General features: G+C 39.4%; 1 protein-coding gene across 1 annotated transcript in view; it reads right to left on the bottom strand.

Moving 5' to 3' along the window:
• Window positions 1-1,363: 1,363 nt before the first annotated feature.
• The window catches only part of ATM (ATM serine/threonine kinase), a 123,819-nt gene continuing 110,812 nt past the window's right edge, over window positions 1,364-14,370 (bottom strand). The window contains exons 56-62 of the mRNA XM_067562811.1: window positions 12,483-12,632; window positions 11,700-11,865; window positions 10,008-10,094; window positions 9,812-9,926; window positions 4,201-4,264; window positions 3,200-3,336; window positions 1,364-3,079 (exon numbers count right to left, since the gene is read on the bottom strand). Of these exons, the coding sequence (XP_067418912.1) occupies window positions 2,899-3,079; window positions 3,200-3,336; window positions 4,201-4,264; window positions 9,812-9,926; window positions 10,008-10,094; window positions 11,700-11,865; window positions 12,483-12,632 (900 nt within the window). The 3' untranslated portion in view covers window positions 1,364-2,898. The remainder of the gene's footprint in view (window positions 3,080-3,199; window positions 3,337-4,200; window positions 4,265-9,811; window positions 9,927-10,007; window positions 10,095-11,699; window positions 11,866-12,482; window positions 12,633-14,370) is intronic.

The raw sequence follows: 14,370 nt of genomic DNA, 5'->3' as shown, positions 1-14,370 counted from the left end.
AAAATGCCATCCTCACCTCATTAAAGGTCTTTTTTGGATCTCTTATATACAAAGGAAATCTCAGGCATGTGCCGCAAAAACATATAGTTTAGAAGTCAAATACAATATTCACTTTCCAGTTCTTACTTTTAAAAAGACTACTGCAACATACAAAACCAGAAAGAAATCTCAATGCTTAATGGTCTCTTTTGGATGGTGTGGAGAGTACTCTAGCCTGATACCGGTAACTTCACTGTAATTAGTTTAACAAGGTTAGTGTAACAACTGAGTCCTCAGAATAAATGTTAGTGTATCACACATTAACACCATCATATTAGGTATTCCTCCTTAAAAGTAACACTCTCAATGTAAAATAAATACTCAGGTATGAAAATAATTCTGTTACTATAGCATCTTCTATGATGAATAATGAAAGCACACAATTTATACATGTTTGTTTTTTGCAGTTAATGCAACTTGGGCAATGAAAACAGACTGATCAATTTCATTTTCTGGTCCTCATGCACACACTGAATTCCCATCACTATAGGGGAATGTTTAAATTTAAAACTTTCATCTTTGAAGCGAAAAATGAATGGACATTTTTATTCATATTAGATGAATGATTTATTTTAACACAAAACCTAACTTTTGGGCCTAACTAGCTGACAGTGTCCTTTTCTAGGGGGATTCTCCATAACTAGTGCAGTGGGGATAGAGTTTGCCCAAACACTTGTGTGCTACATCTATACATGTATTAGGAGCTAGAGCCCTGGCCCAATTAAATGCAAGTCCCTTACAGTGATGTTTGTGTTTTTTAGAGGAATGGTGACAAAGTTCCAAGCAGTAAAACCAATGGGCAAGATTTAAAAAAATAAGTGCCTAAAGTTAAGACTCCAAACTCCATATTTAGGCCTTTAGATAAGTTATCTGACATTCTGAAGTGCTGAGCATCCAGCAGCTCCCACTAAAGTCACTCAGTACATTTGAAAATCAGGTCACACTTATTTAGCAGCCTAACTTGAAGCACCTACTTCTAAAAATCTTGGCCAATGGCTTTTTGCTCAGTGTCCTCCTGCTTGCCAACCCATAGTTGCATACCAAGACTCTTCTCCTTTTCCCAGATGATGTCATTAATACTTCAGTATAGTGGGGTACTTGTCCTATCAGACAGGTTTAATTCTGAGATGTAGCTACAAACTACTGTCCCCTTAAATGAAGTTAATTTCACTCTTCCCTTACTCTTTAGAGTAGGAAACACAGGATGCAATTTTAACACTGAATCCCAAGATTGCTGATTGTCAACACAAGTGTGTGTGCAGTGTTGTTGTAAACATGCTGGTCCCAGGATATTAGAGAGACAAAGTGGGTGAGGTAATATGTTTTACTGGACCAAATTCTGCTGGTGAGAGAAAGAAGCTTTAGAACTTACACAGAGCTCTGCTTCAGGTCTGGGAAATATACAATCAAAAGCTTGTCTCTCTCACCAACAGAAGTTGTTCCAATAAAAGATAGAGACAAGATGAGTGAGGAACTAACAGAAATGTGTGTCTTCTGCACCAGCAAACTAAAAGAAGGCTTGTCTTAGTTTTTACCAGCAGTCCAGAATAAAGTGTGTGTAGAAAAAAATTTAAAATTACAATGAAATGGCAAAAATAAGACAAACTAAAGTCAGTGAAAGGATAAAGTAGGCCAGCACTCCATCATTAACTTACACTGCTATGAAAAAGGCAGAAAGTCCAAATAAAGGATTTTGTTGAATTGTGTCAGACTTTGTATCTTTTATTTGTACTGTTTTAAATATAACAAAAAATATTTCAGGAAGAATGTCAAAAGGCATAACCTGGACACTATGGACTGAATAGCTTTCCCCATTATACATGCTTACTATCTTACCAAAGTAGGCAGTTTCATTTATTACAAAGGGGCAGGCAGTGAAATGTAACTAGTAAAACTGCACACACTCAAACAAGTTGTGCATTCAAAATATAACTTTAAAGCTACCAAAAGACAGTTATTTCAGATAATGAACGAGTGTCTGCTTTTGAGCAATACTTGGTATGTCAGGTGTCAGCCCATGGTCAGTCTATTTTAATAGGTGAGTTTGAGATAAAGTTATTACATTGTTGCTTAAAGCACTAAAAATCCTGGTTTATACAAGGAGAATGCCAAAACAATTTTAGCTACAGCAGCACAAGCAGCACTATATTATAACTGACTGCAAGATCATTTATCTAGAAAACACTGTGCAGTAAATGTCCCATTTTTTCATCAGTAGCTGTATAATTAGGTTATAAAATACACAAGAACCTATCAGTTCACTGGCTATGAAATTCTGTTTAGCTTTAAATGTCTATATTTAACAGTTCCCTTTTTGTATTTTTGTCAAGTATCACCTCAACATCATTTAAAATGCATAGAGTTTCTTCCACCTTTTGTAACACAATTAAATGACTTATTTCATGTCTTTTAGTTTACAAATCATTCATGCAGTAGAGGTAATAATATAGTCTATAGATGTTACACAAAACGAAGTCTGGATGTTTAAATGATAGCCAAGATTAGATGAAGATTTTGAAAAGGTTTTGCAAGTACATTGTATATACCATCTCAATGTTAGCAGAAAGTAACCATTCCTTAAAGGTCACAAGATTTTCACGGTTTGGTATAGGAACACCAGAATGCTGCACTTTGTGTTTCGTGTATGGTAAACACAGTTGTGGAAAACAACAATGTAACCCGATAAAAAACATTTAAAAATAAGACACTTATTTCAGTACTGCTTTATAACCTACATAGTTGATTCTGATACAGTATTTCCATTAAGAAACATCAATATGAAATGCTGACCAGCCACCCTTCCCTAAAAACTAAACAGGTTTCCTGTTCGCTATTTAAAAACTATTGGATACTTCAAGATCATACCCAGGGTTTCCACCCTGGAAAGAGCCGACTGAGGTTTTTGGGATCCATGGCCTGCTGTATGAGAAGATTCACCTGTCCTCCCACACTGAGCACCGTGCCCTCCTCTACACCTTTCAGCTTCTCCTGAAGTCTCATCAGGACACGTTCTGCAACTTTGTTAAAACTCTGGTCATCTCTGACAGCAAAATAAAAATGAAAAATAATCAGATCATATATGGAGCCCGAACAGAATGAATAACTTTGGGTAAGAGAAAATTGTAAAAACCAAGGCAAGAAATACACAGGCACCTCTTACCTGGCTTTTCTGTTACATTCCTGATCACTGGTATTAAGTGTGGAGTTGATGTCAGCCTCATCCTCTAGTCTCTGTTGCAAATACAATGCTTTCAAAGGATTCATGGTCCAGTCAAAGAGAGGATCATAGAGCAGCACCTACGCAGGAAAGAAGTATCTGTTTAAATTAAGTTTTTAACTGCAGCTAGTTCAATGCTCTAGCAGAAGGAGAAAGCTGAAGTCCATGCCAGACACATGGGTCCTTTTTTTTTTGGCACAATCCAGTAGAATCAGAATGTCTCAATTAAGCAGACAGGGTCCATAATCAAAACCCTGCACATCTGACCACCGCCTAATATCGGAGAACTTCAGATCTTAATCCAAATTTTGCTGCTTTATCCCATCTCTTCAGTTTAAAGATCATTCATTATTTTTAGTGATTAAATATTGTTATTGCTTTTCAGTACACAGCCTAATGCTTTTTTAATTCCCTTTTCATTTTCAAATTAAGAAGCTTGTGTAGCAAAATATTGTTTCTCTTATTTTCCTGAGTCGTTGGTTTATGTTAGCATTGTTTTATGGTTGTGCCTTGAATATTATTCTCTTGAAAAATAACTGTTGCCAGTGCAAAAAACCCAACAAACTGGTATTTTCTATTACACTGCTGTGAAATTACCACATTTTGTTTACTGAAGGTAGTGTATAAAAGGGATTTAATTCCTGTGGCACTAGCAGGAATGCTATATTTCTCTCTGACTGGAAGTTTCTGAAGAAACAGGCAATTTATATGAATTATGTGCCTGAAATGGTTACCTCAGAAATGTGAGTTGATAATAGTTTAGAAAATCCTACGTGGATGAGTAATTCTGGAAAATGCAATGGAACTGTGATGTGAAAAAGCCTGATACTAATATGCATTGCAGTTGATAGCATCAGTCATAATATTCCAGACTGTATATTTTAAGGTATGGAATTAAAAGTTTTCTTTCAGTTTTCCATCAGGAAGCATGAAGAAACATTTACCTCCACAATAGTTAGCAAAGCTTCTTGGGAATTTCTCATAACAGCCATAGTCTTCTCACAGCATCTACAAAAGATTTTTTTAAAAATCACATTTTTTATTGTCTCCGATTTTTATCAAAACCAAAGAGTATTTTTCTATAATTTAAACAATTGGTATTAACACCCTTCTCAGAGATTATTTTAACACAAGATTATCCTCACTGATGCTTCCATTTTAGAAAATGAGTGAGGAATTTCTGACCTGATAATTTTTTGTTAGCAGCTTCTCTCTTCATTTTTCACTAATGGGCTCATGCCCCCCACCTGTGAATTTGGAGTTGGTCTAGTGTTGTTGCTGGAGGCTTCAAGATTAGCCCTGCACTTCAGCTCAGGCCACTAGAAGAGTTCTTCCTAAAATGTACTAACACTCCAGCAACTGTTCATTAGCACAAACTTGACAAAAGCTTGATTAACCTTAACACAATTATACGTCTAAGTGTCCCATTAGAGAAAAAAATTAATTTGTATTCCAGTTACTTACCAGACTTCCAGGGTGGGCTGAATGAGGAGAGAAGCTGCTAACAGATGATTACCAGGTAAGAAATTTCTCATTCTGCTGCACGTTTCTCCTCATTCATCACTAATGGGAAGTAATGCACAGTGAATCACAGAAGTAGGGAGGAAAAGAGAACAGATTTTAAATTATTATAGTAGAATAATAGGAAGTAAGGAATGATCCCCCATATAAAGAAAGAGCTATATAAACTAAGCAGTTATCTGGGAACCAACCCAGTAGTATCTTATTAAAGGATGCCTTTGGGGGGAGGGTAAAGGGGGGATGGACACTTAACTTTGCAAGTCTTCCTTTGATGAGGCTCATACACTTTTCCCTCAATGCTCCTATAGAACTCTCTGAATGGTTTCCCAGATACCTACATGCTGGCTGGCACAGGATTTTAACATCCCTCATGCAGTAACACTGGGGCCCTAAGGCCCTGGCCTTTTGGATAGAAAGAAATGAATAGGGTACAAATGGTGTGCGTACTCCATATGCTGGAGATATATCTTTGGAGCACCAGGAATGCCCATTTATACCACAATCTCCAAAGGGGGACAAAGCGTTAGAACAAAATGCTGGGAGACCTATTTTCCTGGAATTATGGAAAGAAGGAACAAAAAGGTTTTTGAGTGATAAGAATAACCTTTTCCTCAAGACAACAGCAGTGTGGCTCTTGTATGGATAGGGGAACTAATTCCCATCCCTGTCTTTTGGCAGTAACGGTGATTAGAAAGGCCAGCCACACTCATCTAATCTGTTATTCTTATCAATCTTGACACCTGATGATACTCAGATGGGGAGTGTAATACGTCTACCTATGGAACATCACTAGGGTTGGTACCCAAATTTCTAATGATTGGTTGTAGGCTTCCAACCATTCTGGAGAAAGTCTAGATCATCAGAACACTGAGATCATCAGAACTTTGAGATTATTATATTTGTATTACAGTAGTATCTAGTGTGCAGAACCTCAATGTGCTAGGTACTGTACAAATGTCCCTGCCCCAAGGAGCTTTCTGTTTCCCTTTGCACCAAAAATGTAAATTTGACCAGATCAATTAATGAAATTTCCTGGTTCAGTTTTGTTGGATAACAAAATATATTACAGGTTAATGGAGAATCCCTGTTGAATTACACTTCTCTTCCAATGTTGACTGTAGATGCTCTAGGTCCGGAAGAAGAAATCTGTGCTCAAGGTGTGTTCTTGGGGCCAGAGGAGTTCTGTGCCCCTGTTGGTTGGGGGGGAAGGGGCGGAGGGGGCGGGCCCCTGCTTGCCACCCCTTGTGCATGCCCCTGCCTGCTAGGAAATGATTGATGCAATGAAGTTTTGAATCTCTGGAACTCTTCACAATGGTGGTAAAATTATGGCCAGAGCCATGCCTGGGTCAACAATTCTCTGCATTGGCTTCAAAAGCTGTTCATTTGTACAGGGGGGGCATAAATCCTTTGTAGAAGTGTCCAGTTTGAACTGGTCTGTTCCTCTGACTATTACCAGCTATTTCTTAAGACTCTGGGTGCTGAAGAACATCTAATTCGCCTAGGTAGTCTCCCGTCCAAGTATTAACCAGCATGAGCCTGCTTACTTTTCCGAGATCAAACTGTCCTGAAGAAAGTCCAGAATAGTTGGGTACCAGAGTCCGTGGGGTTTTTGTTTTTCTTTGATACCACAAGATAAACTTTATCCAGATGCAGGTTAGACCATTAGTGTTGAAGCCTGCCTGAAGCATAGTAGACTCCCATTCATATCCCATTTGGAGGATAGTCCTAGGCTGATTAACAGTTCCCTTCCAACAGCCAACCTGTCAAGTGTAAACAGCCTGGATGGGGGATAGGAACTTGAGGAAGGATGTCTGGTCTCCCTGGTAGATGCAGTGATGGGAGAGGGTTCTAACACTATGACTACCAGGTCAAAAACCTTGTTTTCCTTGGCCAGTGCACAGCTAGAACTACATTTGAAAACAAATCAAAATTAAATTTACACAGTAGAATCTCGACACCAGTCTTACAAATGACCAGTTATAAGAACAATTTTTCCTGACAGAAAAAAAAATATTGTGACAGGGTCAGACTAGATGGCTACTGGAGAATGCTAGAAAGCCAATATATCAGCCCCAGACGCAGCAATTCCTTTTTCCCCTAGTAACTGAGCAGGGGTTACTCCAGGTTAATTACACATCAAGAGCCAATCAAAGCCCTGCTCAGGACTCTTAAAAACCTCCCCTCCAGAGAAAGGGTGTGGCTAGAGTTGTGAGAGTGAGGTGAGCTACCTGAGTACGTGAGCAGGCAAGACGTTGTCAGAAACCAGGAGGGTTTAGGAGAAGGAGCAGGATGTTGGCAGAAGAGAACCCTACAGATACGAAGACTGGGAGAGGGAAAAACCTGTCCCAAGAGGGCAAAGGACCTTTCTCAGGCATGGAGACCTGACGGAAAAGACCCTACCAGAAGGGGAAGATAGAACTGGACATTTGGTTTGGCACTACCATGCCCAGTGGGGCTGTCAGAGGTCAAGAGCCTCCCCTGGCAAAGAGGCCAGGAAGGCCCCCCTGTCCAAGCAGGGTCCAGACATTAAGTCAAGGGGCATGGGGAAGTAACTCAGGGAAGCTAGCCGTTTTCCTGAAGCCACAGCATGAGGCTGCTACTTGTAGGATCCCTGGGCTGGGCCCACTTCCTACCAGCCATTCACTGGAAGGGCAAGAGCCCCACCAAAGAGGTGAGGACCTGTGAGAACAAGAGACAGGACTGGGAGCCAGCAGAGTACGGCCATCTTAGAGAGGCTGTATTACCCTCCCCCACAACTAGAGGGTGGAAGAACGCTAAAGGGTGAAGCAGTTCCCTGACCTACTGCTAGAAGGAAGTGCTGGACCCACTGAGGTAGAGGAAGAGCTTTGCCACAATATATAATGAAAATGATGTCAATGAAGAACAAGTTGACATGCCTTGAAATTCTCAATGGGCTCAACAGGTAGTGATCAACGGCTCAATGTCTAGCTGGCAGCCGGTAACAAGCGGAGTGCTCCAGGAGTCGGTCCTGGGGCTGGTTTTGTTCAACATCTTCATTAATGATCTGGAGGATGGAATGGCTTGCACACTCTGCAAGTTTGCAGATGTCACTAAGCTGTGGGGGAGTGGTAGATACTAAGCTGTGGGGGAGTGGGAGGGTAGGATAGGATACAGAGTGACCTAGACAAACTGGAGGAATGGACCAAAAGAAATCTGATGAGGTTCAACAAGGACAAGTGCAGAGTCCTGCATTTAAGCCAGAAGGATCCCATGCACTGCTACAGACTGGGGATTGACTGGCTAGGCAGCAGTTCTGTAGAAAAGGACCTAAGGGTTACAGTGGACAAGAAGCTGGATATGAGTCAACACTGTCCCCTTATTTAGTTGGGGTTAGTCCTGCTTTGATCAGGGGGTTGGACTAGATGACCTCCTGAGGTCCCTTCCAACCCTAATATTCTATGATTCTGATTGCCAAGAAGGCAAACGGCCTATTGGGCTGCATTAGTAGGAGCACTGCCAACAAATCGAGGGAAGTGATTATTCCCCTCTATTCAGCATTGGGGAGGTCACATTTGGAGTATTGTGTCGAGTTTTGTGCCCCCCACTACAGGAAGGATGTGGACAAATTGGAGAGAGTCCAGTGGAGGGCAACGAAAATGATTAGAGGGGCTGGAGCACATGACTTATGAGGAGAGGCTGAGGGAACTAAACTTGTCTAGTCTGCAGAAGAGAAGAGTGAGGGGGGATTTGACAGCAGCCTTCAACTACCTGAAGGGGGGTTCCAGGGAGGATGGAGGTAGGCTGTTCTTAGTGGTAGTAGGTGACAGAACAAGGAGCAATGGTCTCAAGTTGCAGTGGGGCCTAGGTTGGATATTCAGAAAAACTTTCACTAGGAGGGTGGTGAAGCACTGGAATGGGTTACCTAGGGAGATGGTGCAAGCTCCATCCTTAATGGTCTTTAAGGCCCAGCTTGACAAAGCCCTGGCTGGGATGATTTAGTTGGGGTTGGTCCTGCTTTGAGCAGGGGGCTGGACTAGGTGACCTCCTGAGGTCTCTTCCAACCCTAATCTTCTATGATTCTGGTGCCTTTGAAGCATTGGAAATGTATTTGCAGTGGTTTGAAGGACAAAAAGAAAGTGATGCTGCACACATGTTGCATTATGATGCACAGTAATTTTGAGGTGTTCAATTTTATGAATACTCACTGTAGGCTGTGCTAATAGCATAAGGGCAGTAGAGTGAGTGTTGCCTATGGGCTGTCAAACAAGGTGTCCGCTGGGTGACCTTTGTGGATCTGCACACATGCAGAAGCGACTCCTGGAGTTTCTTACCTTACCCAGTAACAATTTCTGATATGGGAACGTGTTTCTCTGTATTGATCGGTCAATTGATTTTATATATATATATATATATATATATATATATATATATATATATATATAGTACATTATTACCAGTTCTTTGGCAAGCAATCTGGCTAAGGGTGTGTGTATGTGTTTGCCCCACTGAGATTCTGCCTGACCAACAGAGCTCCAGTGCATATGGTTTTATGTTCATTTATATAATAAAGATTATTATTTAAACTACTCCTTGAGGTCTCCAGAATTTGGATATTGAATGAGGCGGGTAGTAGGAGGAACCCACAAAGGGGCACTAGTGCCAGGAAAGGGAAAGGCCTAGCAGAGTGCGCCCTAACACTCACTCCCCAATAAAATAAGTGTTCTACCGTAAAACGAAATGGTCAAGAGAAACTGCACCAGCAACTTGTTCCATCACCAAATGGAGAACATCTAGTGGCCTGCACTGAGGGGAGCCTCCAGCAACAACTGACACCTGAATTCCATCAGTGGATGGCATTAAACCATTAATGATGAATGAGAAGAGAAGCTGTGCAACTGAAGGACAATATTAAAGAATCCATGATTGATTATTACATGGTACTAATTCAGATTTGGTTACTCTCCATAGGAAGTTAAGTGTTCTCTCTAACACCTGCACTATATTACATACCATAAACAATCATAATTCAGGAAACCTTCTGCTTCCCTCTTACACCTAACAAACATTGCTTACCTTCTAAAGACTCCCTCCACGCCTGTAATGCCCATCCCATCCACAATGTCTCTGGTTAATCTAAAGGGAACAGTCTCTGGTGTGGGAAGGATTTTACCCTGCTCAAAAGCAACCCCTGAAGTAAGAGATATAGTGAAATGTTACAAAAATGTTTAGGAAAAGAAAACTGAAAGCTTTCTTTTACTTTTCCTCTTACCTAAATCTATGTGCACCAACTCTGCAGTTTGCTCATCTATCAGGATATTCTGTACATGTCTATCTCCAAGCCCAAGTATGTATCCAACTGAAAAGAGATTATCTGAAAATGAAACTATTTGTATGTAATCATGATTTGTAAAACTATTTTAAATTTTAGTGTATAGGATTACTCCTTAGCATAGATGATTGTGCCTTATACATTCATATTTGTAAAAATGTTGAAAAATCTAATAAAATAAGTATGATTTGTGTAAACAAGTTAAAATGAGAGACTAATACACAATTCTATAAGTATACACATAGCTCCAGTATAGAATACCAAATGTCATGCAAAAGGTTTGCAAAAGAAGAGATGACTTGGATAAAATAGGTGAAAATTTCTGCTGATGTAAATGCATATAGCTCTATTTATTTCAGAGGAGTTCTTCCCATTTGCATCAGCAGACAATTTAGCCCTATGACTTCATAAAACTGGTCCAAGAAAGCAAGCACATTCATGATAAAATGAAGAGTAAGTCAAAAACATTTATCATGCACTCTAACATCTGGATTTTGCTAATCTATGCACTTTGTAAACACATACAAAAGAGGCAATTTTTCCTCACCTTGCAGCAAAAAGATTTGATAGGAGAGGCTGTAGTGAATGACTGTTAGCAAGTTTCATATTTTTACAAAACAGTATTTCATAAATACATTTTGGCATATCATAACTAACACAACTAAAATGGTCAAAATAAATGTACAACATGCATTTTATGATGCATTTTCTTTTTCTTATTAGCTGATAATGAACCAACTAATTTGCCAAATTCAGTCATTCACAAATAAGTCTTCCAGTCATATGTGAATCAATAAGATTCTATTGTACAATATATAAAATATTGGATTCAAAGTGTGGAAATATTATTTGGGTGTGAAAAAGTATGAAAGACTGTGGTCCTGTATAGGGCTGTATACATCACTTAGGCTACATGTTGAGGTCTGTTCAGGGCCACTGTACAGGACTTTACCTTAGAAGACATCCATGTAAAATGCTAAGTATGCTTATCTTACATTAAATAGCTATTCTTGTCATGTTGTTTAGCCCTAATATAGAGCCTACTTTAACACTCAATCTGCTATCGAATGTCTTCCAGAATCTAAATATTTATTTTAACTCCAGCACTCAAGTATCCAGGAGTTAAGAAAAAAATATCAATTTTATGGAACCTCATTAAAAACCCACTTTGTGCATTCCTTGTTAACTGCAGCAGCTGTAAAAGTATTCTGAAACTGAGCATATTATTACAAATACCACTGATGATCCTGCTGCACAAAGAAAGTAAAAATGGAGCCTTCCTTCGATTCAGTTCTTGGGGGGAAGGAAGCGCAGGAAATCAAGGTTTGACTGGAAATATTATTTTAAATCTTCCAGGACTTAAAAAAATCTTTAAAAAAAGCAAAAGAGCATTGTTTGATATGGTCTTTCACATGAGGCACATGGAATCAGTGTTTCAACAAACAAGTCAGCTTTTTTAAGAAGACTTATTGTTATTCTTTATTTCCCATCCAATATGTCTTAGCTTAATTGCTGTTACCATAAAATTCTCTAATCTCCTTGTTTATAGTTATGCTGGGTTATACCAACATTAGGCTTCAAAATACAAAGACTATTATCTTGAAAAGAATGACTGCAGTTGTTTTACAGTACCAATAGATGATGTAGCCACACTGCGAGTATATGCCAATCGTTTCTCAAACCAAACAGCTGGGTCCAGGAATTTTTCCATGCAGAAATAGCGAAACACGGGTTGAAAATTCTGGCAAACGTCCATAAAGATGTTGTATTTCTCTTCAGAATGTGTTTTTTGTGCATCCTTTAAACAAACCACAAATAAATTAGACATGTTTTCACCCATTATCTAGTTTGGATGGAGCCTACTCCAGTCTTTGGAAAGAAATACACAATGCTCTGGTTCCCATATGCTCTCTCTCTAACACAGATACACACTCTTGTAGCTGTGATAAAGCTTCTCTGTATTCATGTTAATAAATTCAGATATTCTCTAGTTTTAATAAATTATTATGTTCTCTCATTATGCTGAAAAACACTGACAAACAAACAAATTCTACTAAACATGACATGTCCTATTGGGCCCCCACAAAAGTTCCATTTTGAACTTCAATGGAGTTTTGATGGGGAAGAGATTAGCGCACATCATACTCTTGGAGATTCAACTATAGTTTGTTCCTTCTCATGCCAAGTGTTTACTTTAGAATTTAGACTTTTAGTAATTAATTTGAAGTTATTGTCTTAAAAACCTTGAAATCTAGTTAACTAGTTCTATTTCACTGCCTATATTCTCAGTTTTTATTATGTTTATAACAGAAATTTATTCATTAACTTAATACATTTTTAAGGTCAAAACTCTTAAGAATTTCTGCACAACACTAAATGAGCAAGATTTTTATTTTTTTTGCAATTCTGACTCACCATCATTGTCTTTTGGCAATAAGAACTGCTGTAGTCTTTTGGCCTGTATCTCTTGTGAGCTCCCTCTTCAGGATTCACAAGGAATTCACCAATCGGAGCTGTCCCTGAGCACCACTCCAAGACACCACTTCTCTGAGAAAGGGGAACCACCTGGGAAAAGAATACCAATACCACAAACATAACATGTATCTCTTAAAAAGGCACGGGTATTAGAGTAGACCCTACAATTAGGTTCAGCGTTTCTTGTTTTTATACAACTTTTTTAAGCACAACTGGAAGCCCTCATTTTAGCAAAAGAAACTGGTAGGGAACCGTTTACAGCTATTACTAATACTTCAGTACAACATAACTATCCTGCTGGTTGGTCATGTAGTAAAATGATGCAACGATTACTAATAGTTCAACAACTTTATGGAGTTATTACATGCAATTTCTTGGATTAAGATACCATGTAACAATTGAAATGAACATACGTGAAACTGGAGACTCTTTGTTTATCATAGCTACCAAGGCCAGAAAGTACCACTGTGGTCATCTAGTCTGATCTCCTGAATAACAGAGGCCACAGAACTTCCCCAAAATAATTCCTACAGTGTATGTTTTAGAAAAACATCCAATCATGTTTTAAAAAATTGCCAGTGATGGTGAATCCACCAGGTCTCTTGGTAAATTGTTCCAATGGTTAACTGCCCTCACTGGCAAAAATTTACACCTTATTTCCAGTCTGAATTTGTTTAGCTTCAACTTTCAGCCACTGGATTGTGTTTTACCTTTGTTTTCTAGAATGAAGAGACCATTATAAGATACTTGTTCCCTATGGAGGTACTTACAGACAGTAATCAAGTCACCCTTAACCTTCTCTGAGTCCTGTCAGGTTCTTGAGCCTAACGCTAGAAGGCATGTTTTGTAATCCTTTAATAATTCTTGTAGCTCTTTTCTGAACTCTTTCCAATTTTTCAACATCCTTCTTGAATTGTGGACACCAGAATTGGACACAGAATTCCAGCAGTGGTCATACCAGGGCCAAATACGAAGTAAAATAACCTTTCTACTCTAACACGAGATCCCTGTGTTTATGTATCCATTAACTCTTTTGGCTATAGACTCAGACTCTAAAGTCAGAAGGGACCAATATGATCATCTAGTCTGACCTCCTGCACAATGCAGGCCACAGAACCTCACCTACCCACTCCTGTAATGAACCTCTAACCTATGACTGAGTTATTAAAGTCCTCAAATCATGGTTTAAAGACTTTTAAGGTACAGAGAATCCATCAGCAAATGAGCTGTACCCCATGCTACAGAGGAAGGTGAAAAACCCATAGAGCCTTTGCCAATCTGCCCTGGGGGAAAATTCCCTCCCGACCCCAAATATGGCGATCAGTTGAACCCTGAGCATGTGGGCAAGACTCACCAGCCAGACACCCAAGAAAGAATTCTCTGTAATAACTCAGCACCCACTCAGTCTAACATCTCTTCACAGGCCACTGGCATATCTACCACCAGTAGTCAAAGATCAGTCAATTGACAAAGTAGGCTGTCCCTTCATACCATCCCCTCTATAAATTTATCAAGCTTAGTTTTGAAGCCTGCTAGGTTTTTTGCCCCCACTGCTCCCCTTGGAAGGCTATTCCAGAACTTCACTCCTCTGATAGTTAGAAACCTGCATCTAATTTCAAATCTAAACTTCCTGCTGGCCAGTTTATATCCATTAGTTCTTGTGTCCACATTGGCGCTGAACTTAAATAACTCCTCTCCCTCCCTGGTATTTATCGCTCTGATGTATTTATAGAGAGCAATCATATCTCCCCTCAACCTTCTTTTGGTTAGGCTAAACAAGCCAAGCTCTTTGAGTCTTCTCTCATAAGGCAGGTTTTTGATTCTGTGG

Source organism: Emydura macquarii, unplaced genomic scaffold (genome assembly GCF_026122565.2).
Source record: "Emydura macquarii macquarii isolate MOO-44397 ecotype Brisbane River unplaced genomic scaffold, CSIRO-AGI_Emac_v2 contig_2473, whole genome shotgun sequence".
Lineage (NCBI taxonomy): Eukaryota > Metazoa > Chordata > Testudines > Chelidae > Emydura > Emydura macquarii.
This window is presented reverse-complemented; position numbering and strand designations above follow the sequence as displayed.